At 42.6% G+C, this 19,737-nt stretch overlaps 1 protein-coding gene across 9 annotated transcripts in view; it reads right to left on the reverse strand.

The window, feature by feature from the left end:
- The window catches only part of rapgef6 (Rap guanine nucleotide exchange factor (GEF) 6), a 153,325-nt gene that overhangs the window by 33,427 nt on the left and 100,161 nt on the right, over positions 1-19,737 (reverse strand). For all 9 annotated transcript variants that reach the window (XM_084374413.1, XM_084374416.1, XM_084374415.1 and 6 more), the window contains 9 exons: positions 16,304-16,484; positions 14,267-14,403; positions 11,047-11,205; positions 10,097-10,249; positions 8,510-8,674; positions 7,120-7,227; positions 6,667-6,870; positions 5,391-5,499; positions 5,054-5,297 (listed from right to left, as the gene is read on the reverse strand). In XM_084374413.1, coding sequence (XP_084230539.1) covers positions 5,054-5,297; positions 5,391-5,499; positions 6,667-6,870; positions 7,120-7,227; positions 8,510-8,674; positions 10,097-10,249; positions 11,047-11,205; positions 14,267-14,403; positions 16,304-16,484 — 1,460 coding nt within the window. The remainder of the gene's footprint in view (positions 1-5,053; positions 5,298-5,390; positions 5,500-6,666; positions 6,871-7,119; positions 7,228-8,509; positions 8,675-10,096; positions 10,250-11,046; positions 11,206-14,266; positions 14,404-16,303; positions 16,485-19,737) is intronic.

The raw sequence follows: 19,737 nt of genomic DNA on the forward strand, positions 1-19,737 counted from the left end.
AGCAGTATCTAAAATATCTAGAATATCATTTTAGACTAACTATAAACAAACTGGAACACTAATTAAAGAAAATGGTACAGCATGATATGATATCAGCACTTAAATGCTGTGATGATTAATTGATGTTAAATACACACTGCACAAATCTAAACATGTTGTCATTGTGAGTTTGAGTGACAGTCTGTACACTGAGTGTCTGAGACGGAGGGTTCATCTCATCCTGCCGCCTGCATACTAACTGTAGCTTCCCTGCGTCTGTACAGTTTGTCCTGAACATGGTGCAGTAATGCAGGGCTTCCGCTAACACAGCTGAGTGCTGCTGTAGCAAAGCCTCTGTAATCTTCGAGTCACCAGTCGATAGGTGGTGCGCCGACAAGGTGGAAGAAAGAGAGGGGGAGAAAAAGATGGAAAAGGACGATGAAAGGAAGAGATAAGGGAAGAAATAGGATTTGGAAGGTGGTGAAAAAAGACAAAGGAGAATGGGAGGATATGGAAAGAGATAAGAGATAAGGAACGCAAGGGGCTCAACCAAGACTAGATTGGACTGCTCTGATAATGTAATAATAATACAAGTCTGATAACATTCAGACTCTGACCGATGCAGGTGAAGGCTGACATAATTACACCTGATGATCACAAGCAAATGTGAAAGTCTGACTGTCACAAATAACAGAGTTTTTGGTTCACTGAATATAATGCGAGTCTAAAAAGTATAGACTAGACATAAAAAAGGCATAAAAGCTGATTTTACAAGTTTATTTGCATACAGGTGTTTATCTTATTCACTTATGGCTCAGGTGTTCTGAAATGCTCAACATCAAGAGACCAAAACCACCTGTAGACAATAAAAATGTAAAAAAAACCAAAGCCTCTTTGATATTTTTTGTAAAATTCCCTGCAGAAAACAGCACATTTGGTTGAAAAACCGAACGCCTGAGTCGTGAACACATTAACTGGAGAGCTTGAATGTAAAACCAAAGAGAAAGAAACACCTTGACTCTGCAGAAAAGTGGCATTCATGTGTTACAGGAATTAGCATGAAATCTATAAATGCAGTCCTCTAGCAGTGTTGCTGAAGGTCAGTGGCGCTGCTGAGTGTGTGTCTGTGTGCGTGTGTGTGTGTGTGTGGCTGCCTGCTGTGCGCAGGTCTGCAGATGGATACTGAATCAAATGGTTAGAGGATGGGGAGTTACACAAGAGCTCTTACCCAAACAGGCCCCTGAAGCAGCGGAGACAAACAGGAAGAGAGACGACATTGAAAAGCGTGAAAAAGAAAAAAACAACTGAAAAAAAAAACAGAAGCTCTGCTGAAGTGATTCAGCGATACGAGTGCAGCAGAGTGAAAAGGCCTCTCTTCTCTCACACACGCTCGAAACAGCAAACGCACACATGTACATTGACAGAATATACGATAGCCAAAGTTTGGAAACGCTGACAGGTTTGCTGAAATAAATAGGCAGAAAAAAATGTCAGAAGCACAAGTCTATACATAGGACATGAAAGAAAAAACTGCAGGATTTGTCAGGAAATCCAGCTCGACTATTTGATCGATAGCAGGAAGCACATAAGGATTATAATTAAAGAAAAACAACATTATTAACTAGGAATTTGTACAGAAATAAGCTTCATCACTTTAAGCTTCTGTTCTCTTCGCTATATATATCGTAAAGTGTGTCAGTTTATTCTGCAGCTCTCATACAGTAGTAACTATTTATATATACAGTATATACGTACAGACAGAGCAAGGTTATACGTGTAACAGTGCAATAATGAACAGATCTTTTCAGGAGTGCAGTGAGCACGCAGTAAAATATGGATGTCTCGTCGGGTGAATGTTTAGATGCACAAACACTCAATAACACAACAGTAAAAGTGTTATTCATCATGATTTAGTACATGTAACTGTATCATCAGCAGGAGAAGCAGAGGATGAAAATGGCATCATGGGACATTGGGTTACTACTTTATCGTCATCTCACTAAATCACAACGGACTTCTGAGACAAACCGACTAAAGGCTAAAACCTCTGTCTATTGCTTTCCAATCTGTGGAATGTAAATCAGCTGGGTTGGTCAATATGGGATGTGTATAAAGGTACATGCGCCGGTCCAGACATGTTAATTTGGCAGAAAAACGACTTGTTTATTGCCGGAGTGTCCTTGTCATATAAAATCTTTGTCTGAAGTGGAGCACAATGTCAGCCAAGGACAGAAAGGTGCGGCAGCAGCAGTGACGGTGGGTTTGTGTATGTACGTAAGCCGGGCATCTGAAGAGGATTTTAAAATATTAAACAGGGTTATTTGGTTATTTGGAAGTGAGCGAAAGCCTCGGAAATGTGGCCTCTGTGAGAGAGAGAGACGCTATTCCATAACTGAAATCAAAGGTTTCATCCTTGTGAGAGCCAACATGTCCTTTAACTGACATGGAGTCTCGTGTGTGTGTGTGTGTGTGTGTGTGTGTGTGTGTGGGAGTACTAAAAGGTGTGATTTGTAAGAAATGAGCAGAATTTGAAGGTAGCTCTAAAACTATAGGGGGCAGCATAACCACTTAGTGTTGCTACCTATACTGGACTTACTACTCTCTGATGTAGCTATCTTTGGTAAATAGTTGCCGTAGCAAGTAGCTCAGTTAGCCAGGGAGCTTAGCAGCTCCATTAGCTGATGTGGGGGTACGGCTGGACACCAAACTGGGACTGAACACAGCCTCTGAGATAGACAGAGGCCAGTTTGAAGACAGGGGATAGACTACAGAGGCGATATACAGCAGCTCTGACCAAGAGTATGGGGACTCCTGGGACAAGAAGACATGGAAGACGGGGACAGGAGAGGTGTGAGCGCCAACAGCGGGTGAAGATGAAGTGTGAAGCCGGAATATTTTTTATCTTACTCTGTGAATATAGGATTAATTTCGACCAAACCATAGTTGATTGGGGAATGACGAACGAGGACTGTTTGCCGAGTTGTTTCTTTTATGTCGAGAGCGTTTTACGATGAGTTAACTGGGCAATTAAGCTCGTCTGAAAGAGAGCAACTTGGATTCAGACGGTTGTATTTTTCAGTTTTTTAAGGAAAATATGTGTAAAAATCTCCTTTTTTGATATTTGTTACTAAGAAGCAAACTTGTTGCTCTACTTGTTGCTTGTTTAAAACTGAAATTCTAGCCACACCTTGCCCCTTAAAATTCACACGGTGTCTTCAATTGTATTGAGCTCGGTGCAGCTGATATCTTTTGTACACATGCACCCAGGAGACAACTTCACAATGTTGCCTCGCGTCAAATGTTCACCCCCTGAACCGCCCGTCTCATCTCCGTCCTCATCTCCAGGCCCTTTAATCAGCCATCAAGTCCTTTGAACCAAAGCGCGGCTTGAATGGTGGCGACCAGCAAAATAAAATAAAAAAAGTGACGGAGGCCCTTGTTCGGTCGATAAATATAACGCAGCGGAGAGCCTTTGTAAGCTGTGCATCGAGTCAGATCAATGGCCGGGTGATAGTGTGTATTTTGCCTACTGAGAGAGAGCATAATCAGTTTTCGTGCAAACTGTGTGGCTTTGTTGACGTAATCACTGCAGGGCTGAAAACCGATAGAGAAAAGTGCGGGGACATGGATATGTGCATGCCAGTGTCTGTGCCAATGAGTGTGTGTGTGTGAGTTTCCAGTGCGTTCGAGCTGTAATTAACAGGGCGAGAGCAGCATCGTCTCTCTCTCACTCTGACACAGTATGGAGTTTAATGAGGCCTGGAGAGGCATGAAATGATGAAATGAAATCAAGCCTGTATCAGCACGTTACGGGTGGAATATTGAATACGAGCCTCCATCTGCACAATTGCTTTCAATTGCTCCAGATGCTGCGAGTACAATGGATGGTTACGGATGACAATGACAATGGTTATATGATGATGATTATGATGCCTTTTACATTTTTTATGATTTGGCTGCAACCTATCGACATTACAGCAGCTGTAGATAAGAGTATTGACTCTCACACAACCGCAAGTAAGCGAGCGCAAAAGTAAATCATTTCAGAGCGTGAAGTGGGATGGAACTTGCATTTGGTTGCACTTATTTCTGTGTACCATCACTTTCCATTAAACACAAGTAAGCTTTTCAGTTAAAGTACAGTGAAATCTCTCCACTTGCTGCTCATACGGGCTGCAAGTGGAGGCTGAACTCTCAAAGCACCTTGTGAGGCGCATTAAATGGTTTAGTTCAGCAGCAGAGCTAGAAGCTTCCGCTCACGCCTCCAATATTTTCTGTCTGCAGATGGTCACAGCGTGCTACAATATGGATGCAGAGACAGTCAGAGAGGATTGTGGGCCGGCCAACTTTAGGACCACTCAACAAGCCCTTATGAGTGTTTCTGGCTCTTTCTGCACATTTCTTTCTTCACTGTTTTTTTTGTCCACTTGGGTGTAGCCCTAACCAAATCAACATCTCATCACCTCAGGGAAATTGTGAGCAAACAGTTGTTTACCAGTATTTACACATCCTGCAGTTACAGAGCAAAAATATTCATTCATTTAAGGTGGTGATTCAGACTAACCGGCAAATGTTAATATCTCTTGGCTCTGATTTTGGTGTCTACCAACTCCTGAGGGAAATATCCGTCTCTTTATCTGCTAAAGTGCTCCACTATGTTCACCAGCTACTCCGTAGCTGTGTCTATCTGCTGTTGTTATCTTGCTGAAAACAGAATAAAAATATAAATTACTGCTGCTTTAAAACTCCAGTAAATCTTGTTGTGCTGTGTTTATGACCAAACACAAAAACATTTCACACCATTCTGTGGTGGATACGACCTCGTAATGAAAAGCAGTTTTTGCTGTGACAGAGAAAGTTGTCCCAGACGCCATATCTGATCAGCTGAAATGAAATAATGATGTAAAGCTTCATTCAATGTCCGTCTACCTGCTATGCTTCTAACTAGGGCTGGGCACAATATGGTCACAAAAAAATACTCCAATATTTCTGGACTATATTGCGATACACAATACACATCTTGAATTTTTTAATTCCTGCGTACATACAGCATACTTGGCATAAATCCTCTTACCTGAACGGTTTGGGTGGCAGAATACTGAAGCGCGTCTTCTCCAGCATCTTTCTGATCTTGTTCCGTCCTCCTGACACGGTGTTGGCCTTCATTTTCCTGGTGCTCTTGTGGTCTGTGGGGAACTCCATGTCTCCAGGAAGGTCGGGGATGGAGAAGCGGTTGCCCTTTTTCTCCTGGATCTTGGGAATGTGAGGGCCGCCGTTCTTCTTCTCGTGCACAATCCGGCTGAGGAGCTCTTTGAAGACTAGATGGATGGAGGCACAGAGATCTCAGATGAGCACTGATATGAACTGAAGTGGATTGTGTTCTGTGGACAAATACTCTGGACTTTGCTCACCAAATATGTTGGTTTTGACGGTGAGAGAGAGGTGTGTGTTATTCCTCAGAATGTCGACAGCTTTGGTGACGGAGATGTTCTCAAAGTTCTGACCGTTGATCTCCATGATCTGAAACAAGATGGATGAAATGACAGATTTAAAGCAGGACGCAGCTGGGACCGATACAGGGATTGGTCTTGTATAAAGAAACACCCTTTCTGAAATAAGAAACACAATAGCTGTCTTCTGGTTTTCCTGTCATTATATTACCAGTATTCTTGACTCTTGACTCAGCATTATCTTTTAACAGTTTACTAAATGCAACCAATGTGGTTACCCGGTCACTCTCTAAATAACACAAAAAGGGAAGTGTGCAGTGCAGAATGACTGCTGGTTAGCTCGATTTGCACACTCCCCTATACGTGAAACATTTTTATAAAAGCTGAATCTGTAGATTAAAACATAAAAAAAGTCAGAAGATGTGCTGTATAAATAATTATGAAACTAATACCTCGACAAAAGACGATAAATAGAATGGAAACGTAAGAGTAAGTAGTAATTCTGAGGAATCAGTTATAACGGCTCTCACATTTAACAGCTGTTAAGTGTAACCACAGATACAGCAGAACAATCCTTTTTTTAACTCGAGCTCATCTTCTGAGCTTGCAGTGGGTCACGTCAGGGTATTTAATTATGTATCTAGTGAAATAAAGCTCCAAGGATAACATTTCTGATGGATCTTTGAAGAAAAATTGCCTCGGATAACAACTTGGCAGGTGGATATACATTATGTCCCCATTATTACTGACAGATCCTCTCAAGCCGTACCAGACTTTATATTGTTCAAGCTTCAATTTATATCTGAAACGCTGAATGAAATTTAAAGTTTTTGTTCCCAAAGTCACTTCAGTGGTGTGACCTTTGAGATCTTCAGATTGTGTTCGTGCGGAGAGATGAATCTTTACTGCACTTTGAGGTCAGGTGTGTATGTGAGTATGTGGTGTGTTTGAGGACCTCTACTGCATCTGGTTCCTTTTTCTATCTTAAATACTAACTAGTCTCCAAGTTCCTGCTGCTGAAAAATGGGTCTCTAAGTTCTTGACACCTTCCTGATAAAAGCTTTTCTTATCCGAAAGCTTTCCAACCAGCCTCTCAGTATCTTTTACTTCACAATGACGATGCCCAAGTCTAACTCTGAGATCAAGGAAAGACGAATCTGCAGCCAGGTAGCAATGGATCATATTTTGAAGTAGCACTCTGTGTTTTACTGCTTGATATCGCATTGTGTCCTCTCACCTGATCTCCCCGTTTGAGTCCGGTCTCTGCTGCTTTGCTCCCCGGTTCCACCGACTCGACAAAGATGCCGAAGCCTCGCTCGCTGCCTCCCTGCACGCTGAAGTAGAGCGGCGACTCCCTGGATGCCTTCTGCAAAGTGATCTGTCTCCACTTAGCCTTGGCTGCGCACGCTATGTTCAGCAGCCGCAAATGGCCCTTCATTTTCTGACGAGGAGTGAAAAATGGGAAAATGATGAGCCTAAACAGTCTCGCATTCTAATTAACTTTTGTTTCCTGAGGTAAGTGATGTATACTTTGCATAGAAAAACAACTTGCTAATGTGATGCTTAGAGCCGTTTTTACACAAGAATATAATTATGACACAATAATATGACCTGAGTTACTATTCTGTTAAGACAGGTGAGTAAAAAGTGACGAATTAAAAGCTAAATTTGGATTAACGTGTGATCGTACTGTCGTTTCGAGATGTTTCTCAAAGTCCTCCAGGAAGTGTGTCATGGCCGGGTCGCCCTCGAAGTCATTGAAGTGGTTGTTGACCCACAGCAGCACTATTCTTGTTACCTGCGAGACACAACGGGGGCTTTATTGATAGGAGACACAAAACATACACTTCTTTTCACACAGTGCATGAGCACTTCTTTTCCACCCTACAGTCCTTGTGCAATTTATGAGCAGAAGCAGAAGAAGAAGAAGAGTGTGAGCAGCTTTGACAAGAAATGTGTTAAACGCTCTTGCAGAACGCTCACACTGTAGGTGTTGGGTCAGAGGTCGTGTTTAACTCCTTTGCTGGATCTCTGGAGCTGGTTATTGCCTCAGGCACAGTTTAGGTAGAGCGCTTTAAGTGCAGCCTTCCCTACCCTACTATCAAAATTGCTCATGTTTAACATTTTTCTTATATAATGGTTGAATCAGAATAATTCCTGCCAAACTCTAAAGTCTAAATGCAGGCCCATCCTCTGACGTTTTGTTTTTCTGTCTTTATTTCTGATAAGAAATCTTTATATTTATTAGTAGCTGGTACTAATATTGGAAACAGCAGGGAGGCTAAATAATGATCACATCCATGTCTGCAAAAAGACGTTCAACCACTAGCTGACTGCTTAATTTAGTCTGCAACAATTAGAGGAAAAAACAAAAGCAGAGGGCGTTTGGAAACCATTATTTTTGTAATTTTACACTGGTGGTAACATTGTGCCAACCTTTGCAAAAGGTCAGAGCATCAACCGATAAATCAACACAGAGCATCAATCAATGTCCACTTTCTTCTCTCTCTTCCATTTGTCATGCCGTCTCCCCGCCTTTCTTTCCACCTACTGTTACTGTCTCGCTGCTCGCTCTGTACAGGATTAGATCCCGTTTAATGGAGCTGAAGATTATAAGCCTGAATGACAACCACATAAAGACTATTGACAGGACAAGACTAATCTTAGGTTAAAGCAGTTATGGACAAAGGGAGTGGCAGGCATGAACAAATCGCTGCACGGGCTCAAGGACAGCTGAGCTGGCTGAACTTGTATCGATTGGCACGTGAGCGGCACAACACACGATTTCCATCAACATGCGTGAATACAAAACATTAAGAGTCCTGATGGGAGCGCGAGGATTTTCATTTATTTCTGCACACGTAAAATAGCACATAATGAAGAGTTTATACAGATTTAGTATGTGTAGTCTACTCTACTGCTCATCATTGCCCCATTTACTTACATTCCCATCCCCGTCAACTGACCCACTTGACCTTTTCTTTACCCAACACACGCAAACTCAAAAGTAGAGACATGCATACAAACACGGCTGGTCCACACACGCCTAAAAGCAGCCAACCGCCTGCGCACAAACTCACCGTGTCCCGGAGGCTGTCCACCTGGAACCACTCCAGCAGTTTCTTGCCGACCTCCATGGGATTTGACAGGAAGGTCCTGTAGGTCAGCAGGAAGTCTTCGATGTAGGTGGGGTCCACCACCGACGGTTCCTCCACCAGGTGCATGATCAGACGCTCCGGAGTTCCCTGGAGGGACAAATACACACACACACACATAAGGATACAAGGAGAAAAACATACGGCGCACACTCCTACGTACACATGTAAGACAGCTGAAATGACACAAGGGCACGTATAATCTATACAGAAACACACACACACAACACAAGCATACAAATGCGCACACACACATTGAAGCGAGCAGGCACAATGGCGCCAGTACACACCAATTTGAATAAATAATGTTGAGATTAATCATAAAAGTGACAAGGACATAAACTATAAAGATGCAATTATTGAACTGAGCTGTCAGTCACCCATCAATAAAACAAAGACACGAGCGGTTGCACACACACACACGCACACACACGCGCACACACACACGGGAACTCTTTTACAGGAACACACTTGAGCTTCTGTTGCTGAGGTTTCACATCTCTGGATTCGTATAAGATCAAATCTAAATGGATTACTTAGGACAAAATGTTTTATTTCTTATTTCTAAATCTTTTCATTTGTATTCATATAAGATGCCCGAGACATAAACTTGACTCCTGTGGTTTCAGCGAGTTTGCTAATGTTATCAGAGTGGAGGTTTCTTGGGGGGGGAAACGATTCATTGGACAGGGAACAGAAACTAGAAAGGCATCCACTTTTTGTCTGACACAAAAAGAACAAAAGCCAGAAACAGAAGCGGAAATGCTAACGCTTGTGAATTGACTCATCTCCACTGGATGTGTTTTTGGAGCCAACAGCCTTCCTCGGAGAGGCGGCCAAGAGAATCATTCAAGCCCATTATCCGATCAATACCTGGCTGCCTCTGGAGGCTCTGGAGAAGGATCAAAAGGCCTTGGAGCGCTTTGCAATGTAGCGAACAAGAAAATGCTCCGGCAAACACTAATAGTGCTAACGGGGCCTCTGAACAATCAACAAAGAGCACTGAGCAGCTGCATTGATGTTTTTTTTTTGTTGCAAGATACTGTATGTGAGGGCATGGTCGATTCATAATGAGGCGGTACTCAAATCAATCCAGGGCATTTCAGTGTATTTAGCACATAATAATAATCTGATATATATATATTTTTATTCAAGAAGTTAGTTATTTCAGCCTGAGATTAGGGTGAGATTAAACATGCTTATTAGCTTAACCTTGGACATTCATTTTGTGTAGGACATGTCTTTGAACAAGGTTGAGCGTATTTCTATAATCGAGCCAGTTAACAAAGATCGAGCTCCGGGTGAAACACCAGCTGAGCTTAACATTACGTTTAAACCCCCAAGCGGGCCTGCATCTCTACTGTTCCACCCACAATGAATGTTACTCTGTTGATCTTTGTCATTAAATATAAAGTGTTTATACTGTACATTATTTATTGTTTATTCTTTACACAACTTTTGTTGTAGAATAGAAGAGAATGCAAAATACTTTAAAATTTAAAAACCACTTACCTTGATGACGATGTGTCCCTTCCTGGTGCCGCTGCGGTCGAGCTCACGGTGCTCCTTCACCATCACGATCTCCCCCTCCTCCTCCACCTTGTGCGTGTTCTTCTCCACATGGTTGAGGATGCGCCAGTAGTCCTCCTGGGCGATGCAGACAAACTGGTCGAGGACGATATGAGGAAAGCGGGTGAACGCGTAGTAGAGCAAAACGCTGCTCTGCACCAAAGTCGGGTACTCGAAGAACAGCACAGAAGAAGCATGATGGCGGGTGGAGAGAGGCATCAGAGGGACGAAGGAAGGAAAGTCCAACAACACTATTTCTCACACTAACTAACTTCGGTAGTCCAAAATCCTCTCAAGGAGACATCTCCCAGAGGCATCCTTCACCTCTTTTCTGACACTGGAAACTAACTGAGCAGAAAGTGCCAGATGTGACTCGTCACTCTCCTACAGCATTGTCACTCGCTGCGCTTCCCTTGACCAAATCTTTAATTTCTGCATTTGGCTCGCTAAGCTCTGTCTTTGCAAGTTCCGCTGTGGCTGAAGACAGGAAACGATGTGTGCAGTGGAGGAACCAGGCAGTGTGAGCAGAGGGGACCACAAGTACATGCAGGCCCTCTTTCACCTTTGTGGAGACATTAACCACACATCCTAGCTCTATATCAACACTGACTTTCTGTGAGAGATGTGCTAGGCTATTTGTGAACTTATCTGAAAATAAAATGACAGTGACAATGTACAACAGGCCTGTGAGCTCACTGACATGCAAGATTGAGTTTTGTAAAGACCTTTAAGAGACATAAACTAAAACAGAGCCCTTCGGACAGAGGGGGAATACAGAGCTGCAGCACTGGAAAGTATCAGAAAACAATGTGTTTTTCAGCATTAAAGCATGAACACTTATTCTATGAGTATCCCAAAACAACATCATACGTCTCCTTTAAATGTTTCTTTACCTGGCAGTCGTCTCCCTTGGTGCGAACTTCTCCGTTCATGTACTGCTTGTCCAACGAGGGCGAGATGCCAAAACTGTTGCCCATGCAAAGACTCTCCACTCTCCCCTCCGGGTGGCTGATCTCCACTGCTCCGTTCAGGATAACATACCAGTGGTCGAGCTGCACACATCAAACACGACACAGCAAACATTTTTGATCTGCACAAGTTTTACCGCCAATACTGATGCTGGCTTGTGAATCTTTTTATTGCTTTCCATTCATGGTTGATTTTCCACAGATGCGTCAAAATCATGTACATCCATCTACGCTTACTGTCTTGCAGTGTTCAAACTACTCTTGTACACCTAAATGGACGGCTTTTCCAAAGTGCTTTTCTAGTCTTACCGACCACTTAATGCTTTAAAACACGAGCTAGCGTTCACCCATTCACACACACATTCAAACACTGATGAAAGAGTTATCAGGAGCAATTTGGGGTTCAGTATTTTGCTCAAGGACATTTTGACAGGGTCCAGGGATCGATTAGTGGACAACCCACCCTAGTTCTCGTGTGTTTCACTCTGTAAGACTCATCCCTAACATCACTTGGCAGTGTTTAATGTTAAATCACTAGATTTCAAAAAAGCCCACTGGATATCACTGCACCAATGCACAAGAATGGGGATTCATTACTAGCTGACATTTAGTATATTGTGAGCGTGAAGTGCTTTGTGTGAGGTATGAGTGTGGTGCTGAAGAGCTATTGTGTCTCTAGTGGTGGCTTTTGAAAAAGGAAATGCTAGCAGGCATAATATAACAAGCCATTCATCCCCGGTGTGAGCGGGTGAAGGGAGGGCGACCGAGCCCCGGGCTTCCTCCGCTACCAAAACTGATATTTCCTCTTCATTGCCTTTTCATTCGTTCCCCTCGCTGTTTCTCACCCTGCAAATCTCCAATTCTCTCAGCGCTTCCCACCTTCACTCGACACCAGCTTCTCTGTCTCAGTCAGCCTCCCTCTCCTTATTTCTCAGCAGTGATAAAATGTTAATAAGTAAGGTGAGGAAAAGACACCTTTATAAAAACACATTTATATTTAACATAAGGATAAATGTAACACTTCTCATAACATATATACTATGAATTTCAATCATGAATATCTATGGCAGCCTGCAACTATTATTTGTCAAGTTCTCGGTCTTCAAATAAAATGGAAAATAAAGAAACTTTAGGTGATTTCACTCGTCACTATAACTCTGACGGTCCCTCGTCGGCTCCCTCGGCTTCCATTTTCTCTTCCTTTCTGTCCTCTGGAGCACTTTACCTCTCTTTTTTACTTCTGTCAGACCACTTTAGACTCTTTATTTTCCTTCCCCTCTCTCGCTCACTTAGCAGAGTTGTGTTCACTTATGAGAGGAGCCAAGTGCTTCTCTTTGACCTTCAACACAGAGTCCGCAGAGAGACATGTCCGTCAACCAGACTGGAAACAGGCGGCAGTGGAAGCGCAGACAGACGTGCACACGGGCTGTTGTCTGCTGTTGGGTTTCGTCCTCCCGGAGCTCGGCGGCTGGCAGTTCATTGCCATTTATCACCCTGTCGGTTCTAATGCTGCCGTGTGCAACCAAACAGCCATGACAGAGCGCCCGTTTCTCAGGCATGTAACTTAATTAATTAGCTGTGTAGCGGCTCAGGTGATTGACAGGGCTTTTACTCTGCAGTGACTTTGCACATACTGGTTTATGTGCGTGTGAGCTACCTCGAGAAAGACAGGAAGACGGTGAGGACATCGTGGCTTCGTGTCAACACCTGGATGTGCTCTTTCGTGTGCTTGTACGAGTTGTTTTGTGCTCCTTCTTTCATGTTTTTTTGTTTTGTTTTCCATTGTCACGTTCATTCATTGTGTATTTATGTGTGCTGTTTGGAAGGTTACACCGGGCCACCGAAAGACAAAGACAAAGATTGTTTAACTGTAATTATATTAACAATCCAATTAAGAATCAGCAGGCCAGCAAACACATCTTGTTCCTGACTGAGTAAGACAAACACTAATCTAAGTATTGAGGGAATTCTGTGTAATTGTGTTAACGAAGCAGATATAATAAGGAAACAAAACATATTTTGCATTTCATAATGACCCTATTAGTGGTTAATCTTCATGGGACACGCAGCAAAAGAGAGCGATAACATGGAAAAAATGCAAAACTCTAATTAAAATATTAATACTTTTTTTAAGCCTTGAAAGCCACGACATTCATTTCAAAACTTTCACCCAAAGTATCTGCAACTACTTTCTCACGGAAGTAAAAGGTTCTCGAAGCCTGTTGATATTTGCATGTCCACCACGGTCTAAAGGCCCGTGAAGTTTAGGCAAATTAGTGCACTGACGCATGAAAAAACAATGACTGTTTTATATTTTTGCACCCAACTATACAGCAAACAAGTTGTCTGTCCATCTGTTGAGTGCTTTCTTTTATAACTTCACGACGATTGTGTCGAAGCACAATGAGCAAAAAACTGAGGGCCTGTGTCCAAATAACGTCTTTTTCTGAGCAACAGCATCTTCTGTCAATGGTTCCCAATGAGAAGAAAGCGCAGCAGCAGCAGCATGTGGCCGCTTACTTTAAGAAAAAGTGCTGCACAAAGTGTCTTTATTCAGAGCACTCAGCCTTTTTTAGTGCCGCCATTCAGAGAGCTTTTAGTTGAAAATACTTGAAATTTACAGTGACATTTTTAGAGGGTCGTCACTGTTGCTCTTTTCTAGGCAACCAGTCATATCAAATTGGGTGGGTCATCATCCTGTTAACCAAGAAAATGGAGGAGAAGCCTGTTCTGGCCGTGCCTGGTTATCTTGAGCTTTATCAGACAGAAACGATCATAACAGGCACAGTGAAGTCCATTTGTGGGAGCAGACTGTCCGTACACTGACTGTTGCTGATGAGCGTTGTGTTTTTATCTCTCTGTGTATTGTACCCCCCGTCAGGAATGTCATGTGGACCCGGACCACAACCGGTTTGTGGCTGCACATTTTTTAAAAAACGGTGGCTGAAATAAAATGTTGAAAGCCGCCACACCCCCCTCGCCGGGAGCTTTTGGGGGATGAAATAATGTGTCAGTAACTTAAATTTGCCCCTTGTGCATGCGATGGAAATGCACCGACTTCCTAGATCCTGGGGAAAGTTCCTGCACAGTAACGACGATGCACTTCTGTAACAGGTTTCTGTGTATGTTACGAGTTTAGTCTTACCTCCTGTTTGTTGTGCAGTATGACTGTTCCAGCCTGCTCCACCACCTCAAACATCATGACGCTGCACAAGTCTCTGCGCACAGACATGGTCATGTTGGCGAAGGCAGGCAGCTGGTGCATGAACTCCAGTAGTTGCTCTGTTTGGCACAAAAAGGGAAGAAGGGGAGAGAAGAAAAGCAATTAAATAGAAAGATAAAAAAAAAACATACAAGAACAGTATGTATCTATGTCACTTGTGTATGCTAGGCAACGCTTCAACACGCATTGATTTTCTTCCAAACAAACAGCAGCATTTTCAAAACAAATTCTGGACTTTTAAACGGTCTCCACTGCGAGCGAACCCTCTTCAAACATCATAATTACAAAACAGAGATCACAGCATATCTTAAATGCTTTCATCCAGTAACCCCAGGCTAATAGCCATACTGCTACAGCACATACCATCTATGCTTAAGATTTTTATGCCTAATGAGAAACTTTCACACCCTGTTCCTTCCCTACGGATCGTCTGTCTACTTCCTCTGCACTGTGGCTGAGAACACAGTGACCCAGCTTCAACCTGCACAGTATGCAGCCTGGCTCAGTAGCTCCCTTTTATTCCCCCCGCTGTTATCGCCTCATTCATTTCCTCTCCTCTGCTCCGTCTCTGCTCTTCTCTTCCTTTGGTCTTTGAAAAACCTGGGTTAAACCGACACAGTATTTTCGGCAATTCTTGGTGTTTGAAGTTCGAGAAGGCTGGACGCTTGTCAGAGGAGGAAAAAAAAAAAAAATCAGGTTTAGACTGAATTTAGGATATATTGATTATTATGTTACGTATCTGATGTGACTAATTAATGCAGAATTAAGCTACAGTCTGCAAGGTTATATATCTAATAATAAACACCTCTCATCAGAATACAGGCTCTATCAATGATAAGGTTGTAACAACAGTATCAAGGTGGCTAAAGCACTGATTCCCAGCCTTTTTGACTGATAACCCCTAAAACTAAGTTATGTGTTTATACGAACCCTAATTTTACATGTTTGGTTGTGAGCAGTTCAAGCAATGACAGACTAGGGGCTCACAACAAGGTAAAAAAAATCATGTTGCAATTATTTTGACAGATATTAGATCAAATATGATTCACCATTAGTGGGAATGATAATTTTTAGTAGTGGCTTGATCAAAAGATTAGAGCTTCTTCTATTTGGGTATTTGGTCTTATTGCAATTTGGATAATATTTTGATTACTTGTGCAAGCTTATGACAGATTTGTTTTCTCCAAGATTGTTTCATTTAAGAGGCCAGAATAAGTTCTATTATCCAGTAATTAATAAGGCAAAAGATAAGATATTGCGACGGGAGGAAGAGATCAGCAGGGATGGATAAAAAATGCTGGTGTCAAACTGAACTCAAGTGAAGGCTATTAATGTAGAAAAAAAACTTTTTTATAGACATTTTTCAGAGGTTGAACTCAAGATAAACACCGCCTTCTCTACAGTATCTCTTCTCCTCTGAATGAGCTGAGTAACCAGCGAAGGTGATGAGAAGGCCAGCCTCCCAGCAGGCACTCAGCAGGCCGGGCCTTTTACAACTCCCCTCCGCTCTCTGATGTGGTCACCTTCTCCCACCGGGACCCCACTGGGTCCGGCTAATGAGGTCATCTCTCTGATTGCCTGCATAAAAATACACACTGGAAGAGCGCCGGTGTTTAGAGACCACTGTGAGGGGTCTTTTTTGTGAGAGGGGCGTTTGTGTATCTCCCCTGTGCTTACTGAATGATAGATGGAGTCTGTGAAGGCTGTTTCTCGTGTACATTAGATCTAAAAACAGCAACTGTCAGTGAAGAATGACATAACAGCGCAGATTATGTCAGTGCTTCATTTCGTTTAAGTGTATTTTATCGATATGAAGTGTGCTGTTCACTGGTTGGTTAGAGAGAAGCAAGATATTAGAACCTTAGGAAATGTTATAAATCTAAATCTAAAGTTTTAAGTTAACATTTTGATATATTAGATAGAAAAACGATTGCTAAGGACCAGCAGAGAGTTACTGACCAATGTCGTCGTCATTGCGGTCGGCTGGGTCTTTTTCCAGACACTCTCGGACCAGGTCTCGGCCCAGGAGAGTGTCCGAAGCTCTCTCCAGGTCCTCATCTTCCTCCTCCTCTTCCTCGCTGTCCACCGCAGCCTCTGGAAGTCCGGACAGGTCCACATCTCCCAACTCGCTCTCCGTGGCCTGGTGGCAAAGACAGTGGAGAAGGCAGCACAGCGGTTACTAACAGCAAAAATAAGAAGTCTGGGGAGAAGTCTTTGAAAGTAACTTAACATTTTATGGATTTTCAGGACATGTAATAATTTTAGACAGAGTTTCATTTTCCTTAGAATTAAACCTGCTTGACTCTAAAACGACTGTGTGAAGCTTTTATTCCAGTAATAATGTGATCTAGAAATGATCCTGGAGCAGTGATGTGTATCACGACAATATGCTTGGCAGGCCTTGAAATAGTACACCAGTTTAAGAAAGTGGTGTTCAATTTCAAGCGGCATAAAAGAGATTTGATTCAAAGCATGCTCAAATGAGGTTTAAGGGTATTCAAGACCATTACAAGATGTCAGCAAAGAGCAGGGATATAACATTATAAGGCTCCGGTGATTTGGGCACCGACTAAGATAAAAATGAGGAGACTAAATGACTTCTCCCAGATCTAATGGTTGTAGTTGGTCCTCTGTGGACTTCTCAAGCAAGTTTTGTCTTTAAGCGTTTTGGGTTTTATCTGCTCTACCTTTTCCAGGTTTTTTTTATGAAAAAATGTAACGTTTTCATCTGGAAGGACCTAAAAGAGCATCTGGCAAATACAGTATGTGCAACTAAGTCTTCCTTAAACCTTGGGAAATGGGTACATAGTGATAAATCATACTACATTTTGGGAATATGAAAGGTGCTCAAGAGAAGACAAAGCAGAAAGAAAATTAGTCGGATTACTAGAATTAGCAATTTTGAGTGATATGAAAAGCAGCCAACTAGCATGTCAGATATGGTATCTAAGCTACAGAAAAAAAATAATAGAGTAAAAAATCATCAACATTTGTCAAATATCCCCTCCAACTTTACATCTCTATTTCATTTTCCTTTTATTTTCAGTGATGTATAATCCACACAACACATGAAGAATAACCTTGGAATGAGCAGCTGTGCCTGTGACCCTGAGCGCAAACCCTGACACCAAGTCCCAAACTAACAGCCAAATATTTAAATCCAGTAGCAATAATTCATATTCCACCATATTTCCCCTGTGCGGGGCAGACAGATGGTTGGCAGAGTGCTGCTCTGAAGGGGCACGGGGGCTTTCGGGTCAGCTGGGAATTGAACCGTCAACCTAGAGGTGAAAAGAGGAGATCTCCAGTGGTGGTGGCAGCACTGCAGGCCATCTGCTGCCATCGTTACAGGTAGGACCAAAAAACGAAGAGAGCTGTCGAGGAAAACTGAGCCAGATTTTACCTGTTTTAATTATTTTTTTCAAACATATCGATGATATGGATTTTGAGGGCTGGTAAGACCGATTGTTGATGGAAAATATTTACAATTTTTAACCTAGTTTACAGAACTAGTGTGTAATACTTTATCAAAGTTCATTTTGTTTTACTAGTCCATATCATTCTTTTAAGGGCACATCATGGACTAAAGAGCAAAAAGTCCTTGAAATCCAGAAGACATCCATCTTCTAGGCACCAGTATACCTACACTGTGGTAATCCAACAATAGAGTAGCTTTGTTTGTGATATAAGCTGCTGTAGCTGGTGGGAAAAGGTTAATTTCCTGCCCTGCCTCACAACAAGATGGACTCCCAAACTAACAGTGCGATCAAGATCTTGGGTTCCACAGAGATTTCGTGCCTGGCCAAAGGGTTTTATAGGTTTCTCTGAGGCAAGAAGATTAAGCTAACGGTCGTAGCAGAGTTCAGGCACAGGTCCTCGCTTGTTTTCATAAATTTAGGTTGGACAAGCTATTCAGAGGACTTAGAAACACACCAGCTGCTCAGCTCTGCATTTGATTTTAGCCTAATGGATACAATTAGAGAAGCAGCAAAAAATACTTCCCCCAAAATTAAATGTGAATCCTGATTTTATTGTCTTTGACGCCGATAATAAGTTAATGACATAGTAAATGAGGCAGATACTCCATATTTATCAATCGGCACACAAAACACTCAACCGCAAAACCAGAATACATTTTTAATTTTGCTAAATTTCTCAATTCTTGGAGGACATTTGTCTCAAGTATTCGTCAGACCTACAGCAATTAAAGTCAGCCGAAAGTGTGGTGGTGCTTTTAATAGTTCCCAGCAGGAGAGAAAAACTCTGGCAAAGATTCAAGTCTCGCAGAAAAGGAGCCCTTAATTTGAGCTTTGTTGGAAAATAGAGGCATCTAGGTAAGTGGCAAAAACAGCAGAGCAATCCTGAGACAACAACACCTCTCTTTTCTTCTCAACCTCTGCCACTGACATATCTTTCAGTGCTTTCGAGAGGCTCAGTTCATTCAGAATGCAGGATGTGCCCTTTCAGTCCAAGTCCCCTGGTCTCAGAACGAGTTTGAGCCAGGAGGACATTTCCGAGAGTCGAGGCACATCAGATCTGCCCACGACACAACCCCATCATTTTAACAGTGCTGTGTCAGAAAAACAGAGGCAGGAAAGAGACAAACATGACAGAGGACAGCACCAGAAGTTCAGGATACAGAAGAAAGAGAAGATGGAATGAGCAACGAAAGCAATAGTAAAGAATAATAGAGAGTAACTACAGAAGAGAGAAGGGAAAGGGGAAAAAAAAGACTGGGAGATACTCCAAAACAAAAACACTGTTGTGTTGACAGCTGAGGAGCACAGCTGACTGGAGGGTCAGCGCTTTAAGACAGCTGTAAACAAACACAGAGCTGGGTCAGCGACAAGCTGATGGGATCAGATCCGTGCGATTAATATCTAATCTCAGGATGAAGAGATCAGGTCTCAGGTGTTCAACGTCTGACCCGGGTTCACCTGACTTGCATCAATCTGCAAACACTTCACAAACGGGCTGAGGAGGGAGGGCAGGTTGTGGTTCGGATATCTGAATTATGTCTTTCTCAGTCGGTTTTCTTCTGAGAGCACATTCAGATGAAAATGACTAATGGATTCTACAACTTGTGTGCCATTACTTTTGAAGTAACTAATGCAGCCCTGATGGTAATTTGCAGCACGACGTATTCCCCAATGTCTTGAAGCTCATTTCTGCTCAGTAGTAGATACACATCCGGATACAGACATAGACTTCTGTCCGTACTCTGCAGTCATTTTCGTCCAGATTTCGGCACATTTTCGGAAAATCTTACGGATACGGACCAACGGAGCAGTACCTCCAGTAGTCCTGAGGGGCAGTGTAGCAGGGAAGCCAATAGTCCAAGCAAGACATGAGCACAGGTCAAGAGGAAGAAGTTTTAAAAATGGCTGAACTTT

Source organism: Pagrus pagrus (genome assembly GCF_965226575.1).
Source record: "Pagrus pagrus genome assembly, chromosome: 14".
Classification (NCBI taxonomy): domain Eukaryota; kingdom Metazoa; phylum Chordata; class Actinopteri; order Spariformes; family Sparidae; genus Pagrus; species Pagrus pagrus.